The 19,823-nt window shown below is 47.0% G+C and overlaps 1 protein-coding gene across 3 annotated transcripts; it reads left to right on the top strand.

Annotated features, from left to right (window-relative positions):
• The first annotated feature begins 53 nt into the window (after positions 1-53).
• LOC131817596 (SIGLEC family-like protein 1) lies at positions 54-15,258 on the top strand. Of its 3 annotated transcripts, none has more exons than XM_059151145.1 (7): positions 54-433; positions 1,431-1,500; positions 6,278-6,560; positions 6,909-7,190; positions 7,343-7,445; positions 13,013-13,151; positions 14,088-15,258. In XM_059151145.1, the coding sequence occupies exons 3-7, from the start codon at positions 6,521-6,523 to the stop codon at positions 14,172-14,174; spliced, it is 651 nt and encodes a 216-aa protein (XP_059007128.1). In that variant the 5' UTR covers positions 54-433; positions 1,431-1,500; positions 6,278-6,520; the 3' UTR covers positions 14,175-15,258. The 3 variants fall into 3 exon arrangements, with proteins under 3 accessions (XP_059007128.1, XP_059007127.1, XP_059007126.1); XM_059151144.1 differs by having other exon boundaries at positions 1,338-1,500; XM_059151143.1 differs by lacking the exon at positions 1,431-1,500.
• Positions 15,259-19,823: the final 4,565 nt, after the last annotated feature.

Here is a 19,823-nt window from a genome sequence, read left to right as displayed (position 1 = left end):
GATTCGTGCACGCTTACTGGTATGCCTGAGGGGTGGGGCTTTGGGGGAGCAACATCCCCACGTGACCTCAGGCCCTTGGGACGTTGGTAAGGCTGGGGACTCACATGCCACCTAATGAACTTGTTATGAGTGAGCTAATCAGTTAGGTTTCCTCTACCTTAGTCCCTTCCCAGTGAGTCACTCAGTAGTTGTACACATGCTTATTGCACATGTCAGTTGATCTGGGTTGTAGGAAGCCATTAAATCAACCAATCAATTCCTCCCTCTGGAAAGTAAGTTCCTGTAAGTAGTAAGTCAGCCAATGGTGAGTTTGGCTAAGTCCGCGTGATGCCCTTAACTGAACTCAAGGAGGACGTTGGGTTGTCACGGAAATAGCAGAGTGAAGACGTGCTGAGGACAGTCCAGGCTGGAGCTGTGGGCACCCAAGACGAGGGTAAGTCTGGAAAGGGAAATGATTATTTAGCGGGAAGAGGAAAGAGGTTTTTTTGTGGAGACAACCCATGGCTGCACCAGACCCTGGAGAAGGGAAAGAGACGTGGAAAAGATCGTAATTTTGAAGTCAGAAGGACCATTACACCTGGGCAATAACACCTGCTCCTTTTACAGATGGGGAAAATGGGGGGGGGGGGGAACCAGAGAGGGAACAGCACTGTCTAAAGTTTCCAGCGAGTTACTGGCAAAGCTTTATCTGGAATCACCTCCAGAGTTCTCCTTAATCTTTGATTTGAGGTTGTAAATAAATCACTATATTCAATTAGATTCTGAGGATTAATTTCTAATTAAATTTTTTAATTTCAAAAATAAAGACCCAATGTAACTGAAAGGAGAACTAGGCTAATCAACCCTCCCCTCTCAGTAACTGAGCAAGCAGATGAAAAGAAATGGTATGGATATAGAATACCAGCAACTGGGGTGGCTTAGTTGTTTGACTCAGTTGGTTAAGCATCTGCCTTCAGCTCAGGTTATGATCCCAGGGTCCTGAGATTGAGCCCCAGGTTGGGCTCCTTGCTCAGCAGGGACCCTGCTTCTCCTCTCTCTGCCTGCCACCCGCTGTGCTTGTGCTCTCTCTCTGTCAAATAAATAGATAAAATCTTAAAAAAAATACTATCAGCCAAATTGACTTAAGTGACATTTATAGACTATCCCATCCAACAATATAGAATACACATTGTACTCAATAGCTCCTGGAACACTTAGACCATATTCTGAACTATAAAGTCTCAACAAACTCAAATGAATTGTAATAATATAAAGTATGTTTTCTGACCCCAGTGGAATTAAACTGGAAACTAATAGTTGGAAAATCATCAGGATATGTGATTTTACATTTTTTTCAGACAAGAACCTTTTTAAGACCCTGGAGGACACAAAGATCTATTTGATGTAGGATCTTTCCTCAAGAATCTCACTCTTGGATAGTTCTCTTGTAGGATATTTGACCAGTTTCCCAAGTAAAGAAACAACCGAATGAAGAGGAAGCATATTTGTAGGCTGTACAAGGTGAATATAGCAGCTCCACAAAGCTGTCAGGGAACCAGGACCACTATATTGTTGTTTACGGTATCCTTAGTCTGTGGCTTTGATCTTTACGGTTATCTCATGGTTGTCAAATGGCTGTTCCACCTCCAGCATCACATCCATATTCCAGGGAAAGAGGAGGAGAAGGAGCAAGAAGGGACAGATTTTGGAAAAGAAGAAAGCAACAAAGAGAAAGTAGTGCTGATATCAGAAAAATAGAAATCTCAAAAGTCTTTGGCAGGTAGCCTCATGGTTGGTATTCTAAGTAGACAAGTCTCTCAGAATATTTGCTTAATAATAAATCTAGCAGAGTCCAAAGTTTTTATTTGCATTGCACATGTGGGAGAAAAGAAGAGTACAGTCCTACAGATGGGTGTACAATTTAAGAAAACAGAGATGTCAGTTACAATATTATTGTTATCAGAGCAAGAAATTATCAAATAAGACAACTGGTCAGAATTCTATTTTATTTGGATATCATTTTCATAAGACATGGAATAATTTCTAATGTCTTTAGAGTCTCATAAGACCACTTTATTTAAATTGTTCTTCCAAGGGCGGATTTGTATCAACAGAGAACAGAACAAGTCAGCAACAGTCATGAATATTCATACAAAACTGTATATTGCAAAGGAGAACATAAATTATATTCTTATAAACATTCTCAGTTTTGTACAATATCAAATCAAATTCCTTGAGTCCTTTTATAACACAAAACAATATCTTTTGATTTATAGCTTCAGGGGAAGTGAACATCTTTTTCAATTCTTTCTAAGACTTGTTTCCTTTCATTATGAAAACTTATTTTTTTAAAACCAGGGTCTGGAATTCCATTAGCTAGCATTATATGCAAAAAAACAGACCTTCAGAGCTCAGTTGTAATGGTAAAGAAAGTAGGGTAAATGCTGAATAGGCTTTTATCCACACAAGACATTTTTCTTGTACTTGTACTGGTATTGGCCACAACAGTCATAGAGCCATTCCTGGATGTAGAGGAGGCAGAGAAATAAAGTTTTTTTTTTGTTTGTTTGTTTTATTTTGTTTTGTTTTTAACTGGGAGTTGATCATCTGAACAAATTTAAAATTATAAGTATACACAGGAGGGTGGTTATCAGGTAGGCATTTCTCAGAGTTTGTCTGAGACATTGCCCTAAAAGAGATGAATGGATAAGGATATTGAAGTGAGTCTAGGAATGGAGGCTTCTTTCTGGTTGTGGAGATCATGGAAGGCTACCTGATGGAAGTTCATTTGACCTGGACTTAGAAAGAGGGCTAGGATTGAATGTGGGCAGAGGGGAGAGTTGCAGAAGAATGTAGTGAAAAGAAAAGTGGCCCAAGTAAACATACAGAGACAGGAATGTATATACTATATGTGGAAAGGTACTTCTCTCTTTGACAGGCAAAGAATAGCAGAGGCTAGGGAAAGAAGCAGTGGAGATAGGGCAACTTTTTGAGCAAAAACATGGACAGCCTCAAATGCAAGGCAAAGGAGCTTGGAATTTATCCTGTTGACCTAGACATGTCTTCTATTGCTTAAATACTACTTAAATATATTCTGTCCTCTCCACCCGCATGGCCACTGTTTCTTCCTCTTGAACTGTTTCTTTCTCCTTGATGCAGATCTATAGTGATCTTATGACACCCAAATATGTTCCCCATGGTTCAAAACCTTTGAAAGTGATTTTCACGACTTCCCCCATCGACTTGGGAGAGAGGTCAAGCTTCTCAGTCTGGCAGTTGAGGTCCTTCAAAGAGGGAAGGACCTGGGGGTAATGACAAGAGGAGAAAGAAGAAAGACATGGTACTGGGGCTCCAGAGAGAGTCTCGGAAACACTGCTCTATCCTTGAAATTCCTTAGCATCTGTTCCCATGAAGCTCCTAATTCTCAAGGTGAACAGAATTTAAGAGTGGTTGAAGAGACAAAAGCCCCTAGTAGGCTATGAATTTACCTCAACCTACACCCCATGCCTCTTACTGCTGATTCTCTTTTCAAATCCTGCCCTCCACAATATATGGATGAGACCTGAGTCAGCAACTGGATAGGTCCTGGCCCTTTTTTGTCCCTGAGATCCTGTTGGTACTTATGTCATTGCCACTGTTATGGTTGGGTAAATAGAATGAGAATCAGGGTTGGAGGTGTCTGAGGAAGTGAAAAAAGAGTGGGGGTGAGGTGGGTATGGGTGGGGAGTGGAAGACAGTGCTGAGTAAGGTGAAGACATAGAGAATTAAGTACTTGATAAATAATAAATAATAGACGTCTTCCATGTGCATATTCTGTGACTCACAGTGTGTCCCATTTCATCTACCCAAGAGCTCCCTGAGGAATTATTGTCCTCATTTCACAGATGAGGAAACAGGCCTTGGGAGATTCAGCAACTTTGCCACAAGTCATTAGAAATTTCGCTATTGGAGTACCCAACTCCTCTGACTCCTAATTCCATTTTAATGCCATGCCCATGCCACTCCAGAACTTCAATGATAGATGTATACACATCTGCTTTCTCAACACCATCATCTATATAGTAGGTGTTATTAAGTCACGTCTTAGAGAAGAGAAATAGCATGGTGTTCCAGAACCAAGAGTGTTGAGATCCCTTGTGGTGATGTTTTGGAATACTGGACTTAACATGTAGAAAACCAGGTTCTAGTTGATGCTGTTACTCCTTTCTCTGTAACCTGAAGCAGACCTTTAGCCTTTCTGAGCCCCAGCTTCTCCCCTGTCTAAGGGACTATAAAAAACCATTATCAGGATGGCTTAAACTGATTTCTATGAAGGTGTTGGAAAATCTATAAACAATTATACAGGTCAGTAATACAACCATAATTTTAGGATGGCATTACTAGAAGTGGCCTCGGCCTCCTTCCATTTTATACATAAGGGACCTGTCACCTGGGAAATGAAGAAAACAGTGAAAAGAATACTTGTTCAGTGAGAGCCAACAGCTAAGTTACAGTCTACAATTATTATAGAGAACTATGTACATCTTTAGTTAATATCTCTTAATTCCCACAACACTGTAGTATTGGTAGTATTGTGCCCATTTTTCTGATTGAGAAACTGAGATTCAGAAATGGAGCTACATGGCCAACCTCACAAAATATAATTACTACCAACACTAAGAACAACAGAAAAACCCAGCAGGCTAAATTGCGGTGGTACACTTAGGAGTCCACAAGACCACCCTCAGGTTCAATGATTCACAAGGAAGACTCACAGAACTTAGCAGAACTGTTATATTCTCAGTTGCAATTTATTATAGCAAACAAATGGAGATTAAAATCAGCAGAGGGAAGAGGCACGAAGGGCAGGATTTAGGAGAGACTAGGCATAAACTTTCAGTTGTCTTCTCCCAGTAGAGTTGTGCATACAGTATTTATTTCTCCTAGCAATAATGTTTGGCAATATGCCCAGTGTTGCCAGGCAGGGAATCTCACTCAGCTTTAGTGTCCAGGGTTTTTACTGGGGGCCTGGTCCCATAGGCATGGCTGACCTTAGTCTCTGGCTCCTCCAGAGGTCAAACTGATACCACATATGGCCCAAGGTCCCCTCCATAAATCACTTTGTTCATATAGACTATCCAGCATGACCCATGGCCCTAGGTAATAGACACTCTTATCAGGAGGACATTCCAAGGGCTTAGAGGTTACCTCCCTAGAACTGGGAAAGGGTCAAATCTTTCTAGGGTAAGCTTAATCCTTTAATGCACAAGTGGGATACTGGAGGACACTAGGTTAGTCAGTTTTTCAACTTAAATCCCTCCCCACAGGGTTACTTTCTCATGTTTTGGTGGAACTCAAGAAGATACAAGTAGAAGATGTGTGTAATCCTTTGAATATTTGAACTTCCCAAGGAATACCCAAGCAATTCTGTGCTCATGGCCTACTGGCTCAATAAAAATATCAGGTCCTGTGTAGCTATAAATCAACCCAGTGCTACCATAGATAATAACACCAAGGGCAGATTCCACACTATTTGAAATCTTGACGAACAAGACTGTACCCTGCTGATCCACAATGTACTTAAAAGGGACACCATGACATACTTATTCTGTGCAGATCTAGAACACAAGAGTCCTTCCTGTAGGAGGATATAAAACTCTCCATATCAGATGACAATCTCATTCAAATGGGTGGTTTGTAAAGGAGCAAGTCCAAGAAGATGTTCTGGTAATTGTGTGGTTTTTACTTCATAGAGCTTTATAAAATCCTATGTATTTCGTTTTTACAATAATACAATATATGGTACAATTGATAGCTTTATTTCTTTATTGATAGAAATACAAAGAGGGGGAAAGTGATTTGCCCCACACCATCCAGCAAGTAAGAGGTGGACAGGGAAGCAATCACAGATCTGCTGGAAAGGGCAGAGCCTGAGGGGAGAGTTGGATTGGGAGGGAAGATGCACTGTAGGAACTGACCCTAGGAGGTCTGGGCTTGGGGACAGGTAAGGAATCAGAGGCAATGTAGATCTCGGAAAATTCTCTCACCCTTAGGCTTGAGTCCAGGATTCAGGTTCAAGCTCTGCCTCCTTAAGGAAGTCTCCTCAGTTTGCTCACCTAGATAGTGCATAGAAGGGATATATCCATGTGAAAATATATCCAACAGTAACAGTATCAGGTTCCATGAGGTTATCAGAGTGGGGAGGGTGTACCAGGTGAACTTATGGGTGAGAAAATGCTTTGTAACCTGGAGACACTGGTGGGTCATTGAAGTATCCATGAGGATCCCTTGTTTCAGTCCAATCTGTCTTTCCCTTCAGGGCAGACCCAGAAACCAGAGCTCCACATCCTAGAGATTCTCGTGGCTGGGGATCCTATGATTTTGACTTGTACCATTAAAGGCACCGAAAAGAAAACAAAGCCCCTTTCCTTTCCTGGAATTGACCCACCATGTTCACCAGCACAGATGGCTCCAGCAACTCCTCCTCCTACTGCTGTACCTCACCCTGAAGCCTCAGGATTATAACACCACCCTCAGATGTCATTTGAATTTCTCCGCAGCTATGTTCTCTGGAAGTGCCGGGGTTGTATTCCAAGTGATCTGTGAGTGCTGGTGGGCAAAGGAAGATCCAGAGTCTGGGAGAAGTGGTGGGCTCAGGAGAAATTCCCGAGTCCTGGGGCAGGGTTGGGTGGGAGGAGTCTGGCAAGCTGTCACATCTTTACCAGGCTTCAGCGGCTGAAAGACCAGAGGTAAGAGCTGAACAAGAATCAGACACAGGTGAGGAAGAGGATGAAGGGAAACTGGTCTGAGAAGCCCAGCTTCTCTGGGCTTCCAGAAAGTTTTTCTGAAGCTCCTGGGGAATCAGGAATAAGAATAGGAATAAGGAAAAGGAGAAAGTGGAGAAAGGAAGTAAGGGTGCCTTGGTGACTACTGACCTGCTCTCCCCATAGCACCCACAAGGCTGCTTAATGCTTCTTGTTCCTTGGAGAAGACTCTGCAGTGTAGCTGTTCCTTCCATGGGCTCCCTACACCCTCTATGCAGTGGTTGTTGGAAGGTGTTCCTGTGAGTGTCAACAACACAAATAGCATCTTCAAGGTGACTTCCACGGTAATTGGTGCCTGGAACAACAGCACCATTAGCCTCACTGGGGAGCCAGATTTACTCATGAATCTCCGCTGTGAGGGGAAGAACCAATATGGCATCCATGCTTCACGTGTCTTCCTACTACCAGGTCAGTACGCAGGGGTCTACTGACTGGGCTAGAACAACAACACCGGGGCATCAAAATGAGGATGGGCACAGGGCCAGAGGAAAGAGTGGTAGCTCAGACTTCACAGCCTTAGGAGAAAATAAAATACCACTCTCACTTCCCTCTGATTCCAGATAAGCATTCAGGTTCCAGTGTGTTCGTGAAAGGGCTGACCCAGGGCATCATATATGGATCCATCATCTCCGCACTGTTCTTCTTCTTCCTTGTCCTCCTCATGTGAGTATCAGGTTAAAATTCATCATCAAGCCTTTTCCAACACCTACTACATTTATTTATGTTATTTATTTCCTTCATTATAATCCTTCCAATCTGTTCTTTTTGCCCCCTTAACATGGTCTCTTGTATCATTTAATTTAGCCAATCTTCTTCTCCCAATATGTGAGTGTAAGGCTATCAGTTTCCCTCTAAGTACGACTTTAGTTGCATCTCACAAACTTTGGTATAAAGTATTTTAGTATCACTTGGTTAAAATAGTTCTAATTTCCATTTTGATTTTTAACCCAGGAGAGATTTTCTTAGACAAAGCAATGTATTCTAATGATCCTGTTTTCTTTATTTCTAGCTTAAATCCAATAAGTGGATTTAATACTATGAATTATTTCAATTCTTTATTTTCTTTGTGGTAGTTTTTATAAACATTCCACACAGGCTTAAAAAGAATGTGTATTCTACACTTGATGAAGACTGTTTTCAACAGATACATAGGCGTTTTCTTTCTTTCAGATACATAGGCTTTAAATCGAGTTCATCTTTTCTAGTTGTATTGTGACTTCTGCTCAGTGCCCTTCTCTGCACTTCTCCTCCCATCCCTGCTCCCTTCTCTCACCAGGCTGACATTTACTCATCATTAAGGGCTCAGCTCACAGCCTTTACATTATGTGTTCCAGGAAACCTTTCCTGGCACTGGGCTGGGTGCCTTTTCAGGGCCCCCACAGCCATCTGGGCTTTTGGATAGTATTAGTGCTAATGTAATGGTTCTACTCTGATGTGACTAAGTGTGGGTATCTGTTTTGTTTGTTTGTTGTTAGGTACATCTGCTTTGCCTCTTTCATCTGTGCTCTCGTGTCTGTTACCTCCATCAGTTCCTTTCACTGTGGGCTTCTCATTTAATATTTCTCAGATTTTCTTTTTTCCTCTGTTTGTCCTTTTGCCCTATGTCCTGCATTTTCTAGGGATATAGACAAGAAAGCAAGTGCTAGGTTAAAGGTCCATACAAGGGAGATACTAAGGGGACCCCACCCTTCAGAATCTCCATCCTTGTAGGGGAAGGTGGCATCCATACTGCATAGAAATCCTCCCACACAGGACACCTGGGTGGTTCAGTCAATTAAGTGTCTGACTCTTGATTTCAGCTCAGGTCATGATCTCAGGGTCCAGGGACCAAGCCCCACATCAGCTCCTTGCTGAATGGGGAGTCTGCTTCCTTCCCTCTCCCTCTGGCTCTCCTCCCCACTCTCTCTCTAAAATAAATAAATCTAGGGGCGCCTGGGTGGCTCAGTGGGTGGAGCTGCTGCCTTCAGCTCGGGTCATGATCTTGGGGTCCTGGGATCGAGCCCCACATCGGGCTTTCTGCTCGGTGGGGAGCCTGCTTCCCACCCCCCTCTCTGCCTGCCTCTCTGCCTACTTGTGATCTCTACCTGTCAAATAAATAAATAAATAAAATCTTTTTAAAAAAATAAATAAATAAAATAAAATAAATAAATCTAAAAAAAAAAAAAAATCCTCCCACACACCCCCGAGAGCCTTCCCCAATATGATGCCTTATCAGTATTACAGATGTTTTCTTTCCTTCCCCTCTTCTCTTATCTCCTTCCCCTCACTCGGCAACAAGTTTTACCTACTTCACAGGAAAAAAGCAACTCCCAACACCTACAGAGTTATTGCCACTGGCACTGGTGATTTACTTCTTGCCTTTTTCAGAGAAAGAGGCATCCCTCTTCCTGTCCAAGGTTAGCCTCACCTCCTTTGCCTGGGAATCCATCTCCTCCACACTCCATTAATCATCTCTTCTGTCTCCTAAATTTTCAGTCATTCTTTCTTCACCAGTTCTTTCTCTGAAGGGTATAAACGTGCCCAAATCTCTCCAACCTCAGCCCCACAAACACCCTCTATGTACCATCCAATTTTTTTTGAGAGAAGAGCTTACTCCCACTGCCTGATTCTCATCACCCTTACATTCGTCAGTCCCCTACAATCTGCTCACTAGCACCACGCCATTGAAATGGCACTCTCTAAAGCAGTCATTTATCTTTATTCTCAGAATTATTCTCAAAATCCAATGGCAGATGTTCTATATTTTTCTTGTTCACTTTAGGTAGTGTTTATGATTCTGGTGGGTGGGGTGAGGCCCTCCTACCCATGGGCTTTTTTTTTTTTTTCACAGTGAAGGAGGATGGTGAGGCCATCTGCTGAAAGATGTGGGTGGGAGCAGGGGTGAGGGGAAGGGATCAAGAAAAGTGGTGATGGGGATGAGATGATTGGAATAGCCACTGAGGAGAATGAGTGGGATCCACATGAAGACAAGGGAAATAATTGGTGACCAGCAGCAAAGGTCCAATGGTGACTGGAGATTGTTCAATATTAGCGGCAACAATGCCATTGCTGTGTGATGTTTCCTCCCAGTAGTGGTCATTGGAAGAAAAAGAGTGAAGGGTGGCATTGATCTAGATTTGGGAATTTGCAGGCAGGATGCCATGGAAGGATGATGGGGTGGAGCACCAGAGAGATATGAAAGCTGGGGGAAAGAGCACTTCGAGTGGTAGCCATTGTTCCCCGTGAGGCAGGGAAAAAAGGAAGAGAAACCAAGGTGCTAGAGAATGTGGTATCTTGGATCCGAAACCTCCGTCTGTGAGATCAAGGAACAGAAACCAAAGACTGAAAGAGAGCATAAGGAACCTGAATAGGACAGAAGGAGGCACAGCATAGAGTATTGGGATTTTAAACTGTCGTAGGTGGAAAAGTTTTGGGGAATAATGCATGAAGGATAATGGTTAAAGGAGATAAGTCACATTAGTTAGGACTCTTCCAGTTGTGAGTAATAAGAGCTGAATTCAGCAAGCTCAAGGAAAAAGGAAACAGTTATTGCTATATGTTGCTATATTATAGTCCCCTAAACTTAGTGACTTTAAACAATGGTCATTTTAGTATATCGCACAATTTCATGGATCAGGAATTTGAGTAGGGCCCAACTGAATGATTCTTCAGCTTCCTATGGTATCCACTGAGGTCACTTGGTGGTATTTAGCTAGCTGCTGGGCTAGGGCAGAGGGTCCAAGATGACTACACTCTCATGCCTGACATTTTGCTGTGGACAGCCGGAGGACGGGACTCACCTGGGCCCCTCTTACTTTCCATGCAGTGTTAGAGACTCATCTGTCATGGTCCCTTCCAAGGCAAAGTTGCCAGTCCTTTTAAGGCTAGGCCTGGAATTGATAGAATGTCACTTCCATCATATTCTCTCAGAACAAGTCACAGACTGGCCAAGATTCAAGGGGAAGGGAAAATAGACCCCATTTCGCCATGGGAGGAGTGCCAGAAATTTGCAGCCATCTGTACATAATCTGCTACAGGAACATATTGACCATCTGTTAAGTCTAAGACTTCAACAACAGAGATTTATTTTCTCATGGTTCTGGAGGCTGGAAGCCCAAGACCCCAAGTGTCAGCAGGATTGGTTTCTCTTAAGACTCGTTGGCTTGCACATGGCCACCCTCTTACCACTTCACCTGATCATCCCTGTGCACACACACACCTGGTGTCTGTCCCTCTTCTCCTTTTTTTTTTTTTTTTAAGATTTTTATTTATTTTAATATTTTTAAAGATTTTATTTATTTATTTGACAGACAGATCACAAGTAGGCAGAGAGGCAGGCAGAGAGAGAGAGAGGGGAGGAAGCAGGCTCCCTGCTGAGCAGAGCCCGATGCAGGACTTCATCCAATCCCATCCTGGGATCATGGCTTTAACCCACTGAGGCACCCAGGCACCCTGGATTTTTATTTATTTTAGAGAGAGGGCAAGAGAGAATGAATTGGGGGAGGACATGAGAGAGAAGGACAAGCAGATTTTGTGCTGAGTACAGAGCCCAGTACAGAGCTCCATCCCACAACCCTGAGATCATGACCCCAGCCAAAAGCCAGAGTCTGCCACTTAATAAGCAACCCAGGCACCTGTCCCTCTTCTTACAAGGACACAAGTCCTATTGGATTAGGACCCACCTAAAAGCATCAATTTAACTTAATCACCTCATTGAAGATCTTATCCAAGTACAGTCACATGGATTAGGGTCTATCCATATAACCTCATTTTACCTTAATTACCGTTTTAAAGGTCCTTTCTTCAAAAACAGTTACATTCTGAGGTACTGGGTGTTGGAATGAATTGGGTGGGATAAGGAAGACACAATTCAGCCCGTAACAGGGAATATTTATACTTCAGACATGGCTGGATCTAGGTATGCATATGACATTAAGAGTCTGCTGTCCCCATGCCTTTGCTCTGCTTCCTTCTGTGTGTACTTGAACCCTGGAGGCGCTCTCCACCTAGTGGCAAGATGGCCAGGAGCAGCCACATGATTGTATCCTATCTCAGCAACTCTAGCTGAGACAGGACTTGTCTTCCTCTTGAGGATATATCGGTCCAGAGAAGACTCTGATTGTCCCTGCTTCAGTCACAGGGCCATCCTCGACTAATGTTTAGGTGGGTGAGGTACTTTGGTGGGCCAGTCCTAAACTTGCCTACTGTGCCATTCCAGTCCCATAGAAACCATAATAAAAGCTCCCACATGTGCTTCCCCCTTCTACTTCCCTGAGCAACCCTGGAGCTTCCCCATGTGGCCCTGTGTGGCATGGTGTGTCCCTCTTGGGAACTTGGAGAATTTTTTTTAAAGATTTTATTTATTTATTTGTCAGGGAAAGAGAGAGCACACACAAGCAAGAAGAGAGACAAAGGGAGAGGAAGAAGCAGACTTCCTGCTAAGCAGGGAACCCAGCACAGGGCTTGATCCCAGGGCCCTGGGATCATGATTGGAGCCAAAGGCAGATGCTTAACCAACTGAACCCCCTAGACGTCCCACCTCTTGGGAACTTTGAATAACAAACTGTCTGTTCAATGGCAGCCATTCCCCAATCTGTTAGCTTCATTACAGCTGAATCCAAACAAAATCCCATGTACATTCCCACTTCCGGGGAAGAGCCAGACTGAGCAAAGCAGGGGGACCAATGAGCAGGGCAATTGCAGTTGCCAGGGCAAGAAAGGAAGGGAACCAGTTATGTAACCAATGATACATCTACACAACAGAGCACCACGCAGCTGTGAAAAAGACTAAGGAGGCTGTCAATGTACTAACATGCACAGATACAGTGGAAATATTAAGAGAAAGAAAAAAGGTGTAAAAAATTAGTCTAGAAAAAAAAATCATATACATATTGAGACATCACAGGGCTGGGAGAGAACCTGAATAAAGGCACCACCATGAAGGGACTTGGTTGGGGAGGGCTGGGACTTTGTCGTGAGGGTGCTGGGGAGCCATGGGATGGTTGGGAGCAGGGAAGGTATAGGTCAGCTCTGGGCCAGGAGGCTGGAAAAGAAGCTAGGAAGAAGATCCAGGCCAAGAGAGTGGGTATTTGTATGCCTGGTTGAGGAGGAGAGGGAGTTGCTGGTCACAGAACTAGCAAATGGAGGGAAAGGGTCTGGGTCTTCTGACCCCCAGCCCAGGGCTCCTTCTGGGAACAAGGAGGGGACGGGGAGATGGAGCACAGTATTAACCACAGGGCTCATTACTTTAGAGTGAAGATGCTTCAATGGTGGGAGGACAGGAACATTTCCAAGGCTAAAGAGGCCCCAATTATCCAGATACCAGAGTTGCTGGAAGAGCCAGAAACAGCTGTGAAGTCTGAAGCCAAAAGCACTGAGCGTCAGTTGGAGGTAAGTCCCTGGGCTGGGACGGACACCAGACAGACTGCTGCCCAGCTGAGGCCAGCTGAACTCCACATCCTGCCTAAACTCACCCACTGCCTGTTGACACCACCAGGGAACACTCTTTAGAAACAAAGATTGTCCGGGACCCCTAGACTTGCAAATCCAACCCCTCAGGGTCAGAGCCCAGAGGTTCTGCACTGCCAGCAATGTCTCGGACTCATTCTGACACATGGCCACTGGCAGGACTGGGCCTTACCCGAGTGTCTGTCTGGTGCCTCAAGCTGAGTCCCCTTCCAGCAGCAGAGTCCCCTTTGCTGTGGTTGGTGAAGAGCCTGAGGGGCTCTGGGCCCAGCCCCTGCCCCAGTTGGGAAGGCAGACTTGGCCACAAGTGGCTGCTGCCCTTCCGGGAGTGAACAGAAAATACTAGGGCATAGGCCTTATTATTATTAGTCTGCTCAAGGCTGCCATAATGAAGTGCCCCAGACTCAGGAACTTAAACAGCAGGCCTTTTCACAGATCCGGAGGCCAGAAAACCAAGATCAAGGTGTCGGCAGGGCTGGTTCCTTGGGAGCGCTCTCCTCAGCTTATAGACGGCCACCTTCTCCCTGTGTCCTCAAGTGGCCTTCCTTGTGCACGTGTCTGTGTCCTAATCTCTTTATGTGAGGACACATGTCATAACGAATTAGGGCCCACCCTAATGGCCACAGTTTAATTTAATCATCTCTTTAAAGGTCCTGTCTCCAAATAAAGTCAGTGAGAGGTACTGTGGGTTAGGGCTTCAACATATGAATTGTAGGGGGAAGGGGCTTACAAGGGGGAGGGCACGGTTCATCCGATGACACAGGCATCAAGGAGTTAGTCATAGCTTTCCATTGGGGGGTACCCAGAGAGGGTAAGGGCTTGGCCAAGGCAGAAGAATGCCAGGATCTGGTTCTCCCACAGTCTAGGGCTCTTGAGCCAGAAGGACTGACCACGGGCAAGAAAGCTCCCAGACTGATCAAGACAGATGCGTGGCTCTCAGACGCCTAGATCCACTAGCCCGGTCAAACTTCCCAGACCTACAGAGCAGGAGCAGTATCTCCATCCAGAGACTCTAAGACCAGAAGTCAGCGCCAAGAGCTCACACATTCACCCCACAAGGACTCCCATGCGCTGGACCTGTTTGTCAGTCCCCTCCCCAACCAAGGACCTGCCTACTCTCTGCCCTTGAGCAACATGGTCTGGACAGGCCTGCCAACGCGCAGGACCACTGGTGACATACACGGGACCCTGGCGGGGAGACAGCACTAGCAGAAGGGCTAACGCTATTGTCCACACGGGCACTGTGACCCAGAGTGACAGTGACCCTCCTGCAGCTTCAGGCACTGCCAAGCAAAGCTAGCCTCCGCACTCTGCAGAGGGAAACTGAGACCCGTGGAAGGTAAGTGCCTGAAACACTAAAGAAGCCCAGAGGTCTCTCTGCAGGGACACTGGAGATCACGGGGCCGCCCTCCACACCCCCAAGTTGCAAATAGGGAAACAGAGGCTCACAGTGTCTCAGGCCACACAACAAGACTGCACAGCCCAGGACACCCCTCCCCCAACCCAGGACCCTTGCTCCCTGGAGCAGTTGTCCCTGTCCCCTGGAAATTTTTTCCTGACCTTATAAGACTATGGTGCGGAGGCTGCAAACTCAAAAGCCCACAGGGGCCGGGCAGGTAACAAAATAAGTGCCCCTGATCCACATGAGAACCGAGTGGTCCTGAGAGCAGGTGTCCCACCTGAAGGGGGAAGCAGAAAAACTCAGATCCGACTCTTAACCTGTCCCCTCCCCCAGCAGGAATGAGATCTGCTGGGTCTTCTAGTTTCTCTTTTATCTATTTATTTATTTGTTTTCAAAAAAATCCAGACATCTAGATTCCAGTGTGAAATTTCTGGATTCCAACTGTTAGTAACGGTTTTTAAAAAGCAGCACGGGCCCCCAAAAAGTCATATGTGGACCTATCATTTGCAAGTCTCATCAGAACCATAGACTTGGAGGAGACACCTTTCCTCTAAACACACCTCTTGCCCAAAGGTATTGTTATTCAGAATGCAAATGCCTTGCCCAGTAGAAACAGAATCCCCAGACCCTGGGCAGAGGCTTGGGTCTGGAAGGATGAGGAAGAATTATTTAGACGGAGAAGGACATTCCAGGAATTCATTCATAGGTGTTACTGCAAACAGCTGTGGTGTCCCCATGTGGCAGGCCTTGGGTTGGGGACACCGGTGAGTGAGGTTCATGTCCTGCCCGCAAGGCATCCCCTGGTCTGGCTGCGGCCTGCAGGGTCAAGGCTGCAGAAAGGGGGCATCAGGGAGGGGCAGGGGCCAGTACTGGGAAGAGAGAGTAAGACTGGGAGAACTGGGAGCTGGAGCATTGCCCTCTGATCTGGGCAGACATGCTGGGAGCTGGGAAGCCACAAGACGGAAAGTGGGGGACCTGGGGTGCTCCAGCGAGGGCAGCACAAGCAGGGGGCAACAGTGGGAAGGAATGAGCCAGTCAGGGCACCCCAGGCTGGCCAGAGGAAGCTCCTCTGCTCTTGGGCCTCAATCATCATCCAGCCGGCTCTCAGAAGCAAGAGGGACTGCTGCCTGAAGGACACACAGGGCAGGGACAGCACCCTCGAGCTCAGCTTCGGAGGCCTGGCAGCCTGCCAGTTTCGGACTCAGGGATACCTAGCTCAGGAAAAAAATATGCTGTCCCCATGTGTGGGTGGCAGGGAGCCAGCAGCAGCTCCGCAAATGAAGATGAGGTTGGAAAGTGGATCTTTGACCAAGGAGCAGCTGCCCTGCAGGGTCTCTGGTTCGCCACCCACCCCTCCTCATCACTCTCTGCCTCCGTTGCCACCCCTCTCTCACCCACTCCCCCTGTTCCTCATCTAATACACGTTTTCCCAGGGCCCCCAAGTGCCACACTCATGCTGAGCCCTGCAGGGACACCGGCATGGGTCCCTCCCAGTGCAGACTGAGACACAAGTGCCTTGCGGGGAGGGGACTGTGAGTGGGGGACCACTGAGGTTCAGAGATGGATGCCCAAGCTGCTGAGAACCTTTGTCCATCAGAGGAGGATGCTTCTGTCCCCATCTAGCCTGAGGTGACTACTCACTCCCCAGGACAAACCTCCGGTCTCTGATCGTGATATAACAGTCACTCATGTCACTGGGCAAAGCTTGCTATTTCCTCACTCCACCTGAGGAGAAGATCATGGGGTAGATGGACTTTATAAACAGCCCTCCCTCATTCCTTCAGGAGATGACAGGCACAACCACGACGATGGCACTGGCCAGCACCCAGTGCCTTATGGGCCCTTAGGCCTTCATGCACAGAGCCCAGCAGCACTGTGCAAAGGGTCTGGTGGTCAAGGGCATTTTACAGAGGAGGAAACTGAGGCCCAGAGAGCTTGAGAAACCTCCCTCAGGGGGCGGGGCGTGGGAAGGAGGAGAAACCTCCCCAAGGTCATACCTCAACTTTATGAGACAGGAGCTGGTCCCCCAGCTTTTCCCACAAGGAAGCTGACATTCAGAAAGGGGAGTGTCCTTGCCACCTGCTCCCCCACTTCTGCCCTCTCCTGCCCACTCCTGGGAGCCCTGTCCATCAGGATGACTTCTGCTGATCATCGGGAGACCTGAAGGCTGCAGTTCAGGCTGGGGAACGAATCTCTCTGGGAGCAAGTCCCTACCCCCCACCCATCTCATTCTCATTCAACAGCCCCCATCTAGTTCCCTTCTCAGTTAACCCTTTTTGTGCCTACACCTTGCTAGGTTTGGAGGATGGTGGAGGACAGGGCTGCCACTGTCCCTTCCTCTCCTGGTTAGGGATCCTCACTGGTCACTGCAGTGGGGCTGTGGGCATGTGAACCTTTGTGGCCGGCCATGGGGCGCTGGAGCTGGGCTACCGGTGATGGGATCCCAGCACCGCCCTGAGTGTGGGCTGATCATGCACCCCGTTCCCGGCTTCATCTGAGGAATGGGAGCATAACATCATGTGTTACTGTGAGCTGGGAATGTGTTCATGGCTGCCTGGCACCAAGCAGGGCACTGGGGCCACCAGAATGGCAGCTCATGTTTGTTGAGCTCTGTGTGTGCTCCAGGTCCTGTTCTTAACATGTTAAGACCCATTTGTATCCATCAGCGTTCAACCCAAGAAACAGAATCAGTAGCTGACCCGTATTAAGAGATTCATTGCACGGAATTGGCTTATGTGACTGTGGGGCTAGGCAGGTCTGATGTCCTCCAGGCAGGCAGTTGTCAGGCAGGCGGGAGACTGTCAGGCACAGGATCTGTTGTCCCCAAGCAGAATTTCTTCTCCTGGGAATCCTCCTTTCTGCTCTAAAGGACTTTCAACCGACTGAGTCAAGCCCACCCAGATAATTGAGAATTATCTCAACTGATTATATATGTCAGTTACATGTACAAAATACCTTCAGGGCAACAGTTGCTGGGGGTTTGACTGATGGAGGACTCTGGTCCAGCCAAGTTCATGGAAAAAACTGGCCATCCCACCATTTGATCCCCACCCTAGCCCTGTGAGGTGGGGGCCATTTTGCACATCCTCTAGAGAGGGACAAGGAACCTGCCTGATTGAACACAGGTGGAGGAACTGGGAGCTGGGGCTCGGACACCCCCACCACCCCCACTCTGCCTCAGGCAGTGAGTGTCTTCAACTGCTGTTACTAACACCTAGCACAGTTCCAGGGACCTGCCAGTGACAGGAAAAGGGAAAGTATATTACAAAGTGGGTGACCTTGGCTGACCTTTTGTGGGGAGGAAGCCAGTGAAGAGGGTAAGGAGTTATTCTTCCAAAAAAATGTATTGAGAGCTCTACTGTGTGTGAGGCACGGAAGGCATAGCACCCATGGGGGCAGACAAAGTCCCTGCCCTCAGGGAGCTTAGAGTCCCATGGGGGAGAAAGACACTAAGCCAGTGAACAAGAATAAATAAATGGGATACGTGACAAGTAAGGGGTGGTAAAGAAAACCGTGGGTGCCCCTGGCCAAGGGGCCAAAGGTAGAGGTGGAAAACGTCTCTGAGGAGGTGAAGGTCTTAGAAGAGAGTCTAGGCAGAGTGCAGAGATGAACAAAGGTCTAGGGGCTGAGTTGCCAGTGTGTTTGCAGAGAGGAAAAAAGTCAATGCAAGAATTCTCCAGGAGGAAGCTGCAGTTCCCACAGGACCCAACTGAGAGCCCCTTGAGAACCTACAAACACAAGGTGTGGGCCACTTCCAACACCACCTGTTCTGATTTTAACTGCCAGCTTTTTGCTTTAGTGAGTTCCTCACTTTCAAAGAGGCTTAGCAGGAACAAGTTACGAAGGGGAACAAAAGGAAAAAGCAAGACCCCTGCCTCATCCCACTCCCAAGAGACAACCACGGTTCCTGGCTCCTGTGTTTCCTCCCAGAGCGGTGGTTCCTCAAGGGAGCAACTTTGTGCCTCCCTGGGGACACTCTGGGTTGTCCTGACCATTATGGGTGGCAGGAAGAGAGCTCCTTACATCTAGGGCTTGAGTCCTGGGTGCTGTTCAATATCTTACAATGCCCAAAACCTGATGAACACCGAGTAATAACACAGCCTGTGCTAGCCTGGGACAGCCCCTCCAGTAAGGTTCTGGTTTTTGTTTTTTTTTTTTTTTTTTAAGATTTTATTTTACAGAGGCACAAGCAGAGGGATTGGAAGAGGGAGAAGCAGGTCTCCTGCAGATCAGGAAGCCTGATGCGATGCAGGGCTTGGTCCCAGGACCTCCAAGATCATGACCTGAGCAGAAGGCAGCCACTTAACGACTGAGCTGCCCAGGTGCACCTCCAGTAGGGTTCTTAAACACACTTCCTGATAAGGATGCCACTTACAGAGGTATGCACAGGGTTAGGGATTCCAGGATCCAGCTACAGAAGGAAAGGGCTCCTTCCAGATTCTGCTGGATCCTGGAGAAACCAGGGGGAGAAATGTGCCCCTGGGGCCTCACTGAGAACCAGGGCTAGAGCAGAGGAGCCACCCGACAGGAACCAAGGAGAGCAGCAGGCAGGGAGGACAACATTCTCCAGCCATACTCCAGTGTTCAGTCTGTGCCTCACTTTGGCCAAACCCCCCTTCAGGTCCAAGGGGGAGGGGCTTGTGTCAGAGGAGTGGAGGATGGTGGAGGGATGCGGTGAGAGGCTGAGTAACGGTCTCCAAAGATATCAGAGCCGAATGCCTGGAACTCATGAATGCTACCTTACAAAGGGAAAATGGTCTTTTCAGATATGATTAAATGAAGGATCCTGAGGTGAGGGGTTTATCCTGGATGACCCAAGTGGGCCCTAAATACAATCACAATACCCTTATATGAAGCTCCAAGCTCCAGAGCTTGGAGCCACGCAGCCTCAAGCCAAGGAATGCAGGTGGCAACCAAGAGCAGACAGGCAGCGAACAGATTCTCCCCTGTCCCACTCCAGAAGCCTCCCTAGGGAGCATAGCCCTGTAGACATTGTGCTTTTGGCCCATGGAAATTGGTGTTGGACTGCGGGCCTCCACAACTGGGAGGGAACAACGTGTGTGGTTTTAAGCTACCATGTTTTTGGTAATTTGTTACAGCAGCCACAGGAGGCCCGGGCAGATGGGGATGGTGATAAAGGGAGAGACAGCAGCACTGCAGAAACCATGAGAGCTCTCCCTCCTGGCTGGGTGCTG

This window comes from Mustela lutreola, chromosome 16 (assembly GCF_030435805.1).
Source record: "Mustela lutreola isolate mMusLut2 chromosome 16, mMusLut2.pri, whole genome shotgun sequence".
NCBI lineage: Eukaryota > Metazoa > Chordata > Mammalia > Carnivora > Mustelidae > Mustela > Mustela lutreola.
This window is presented reverse-complemented; position numbering and strand designations above follow the sequence as displayed.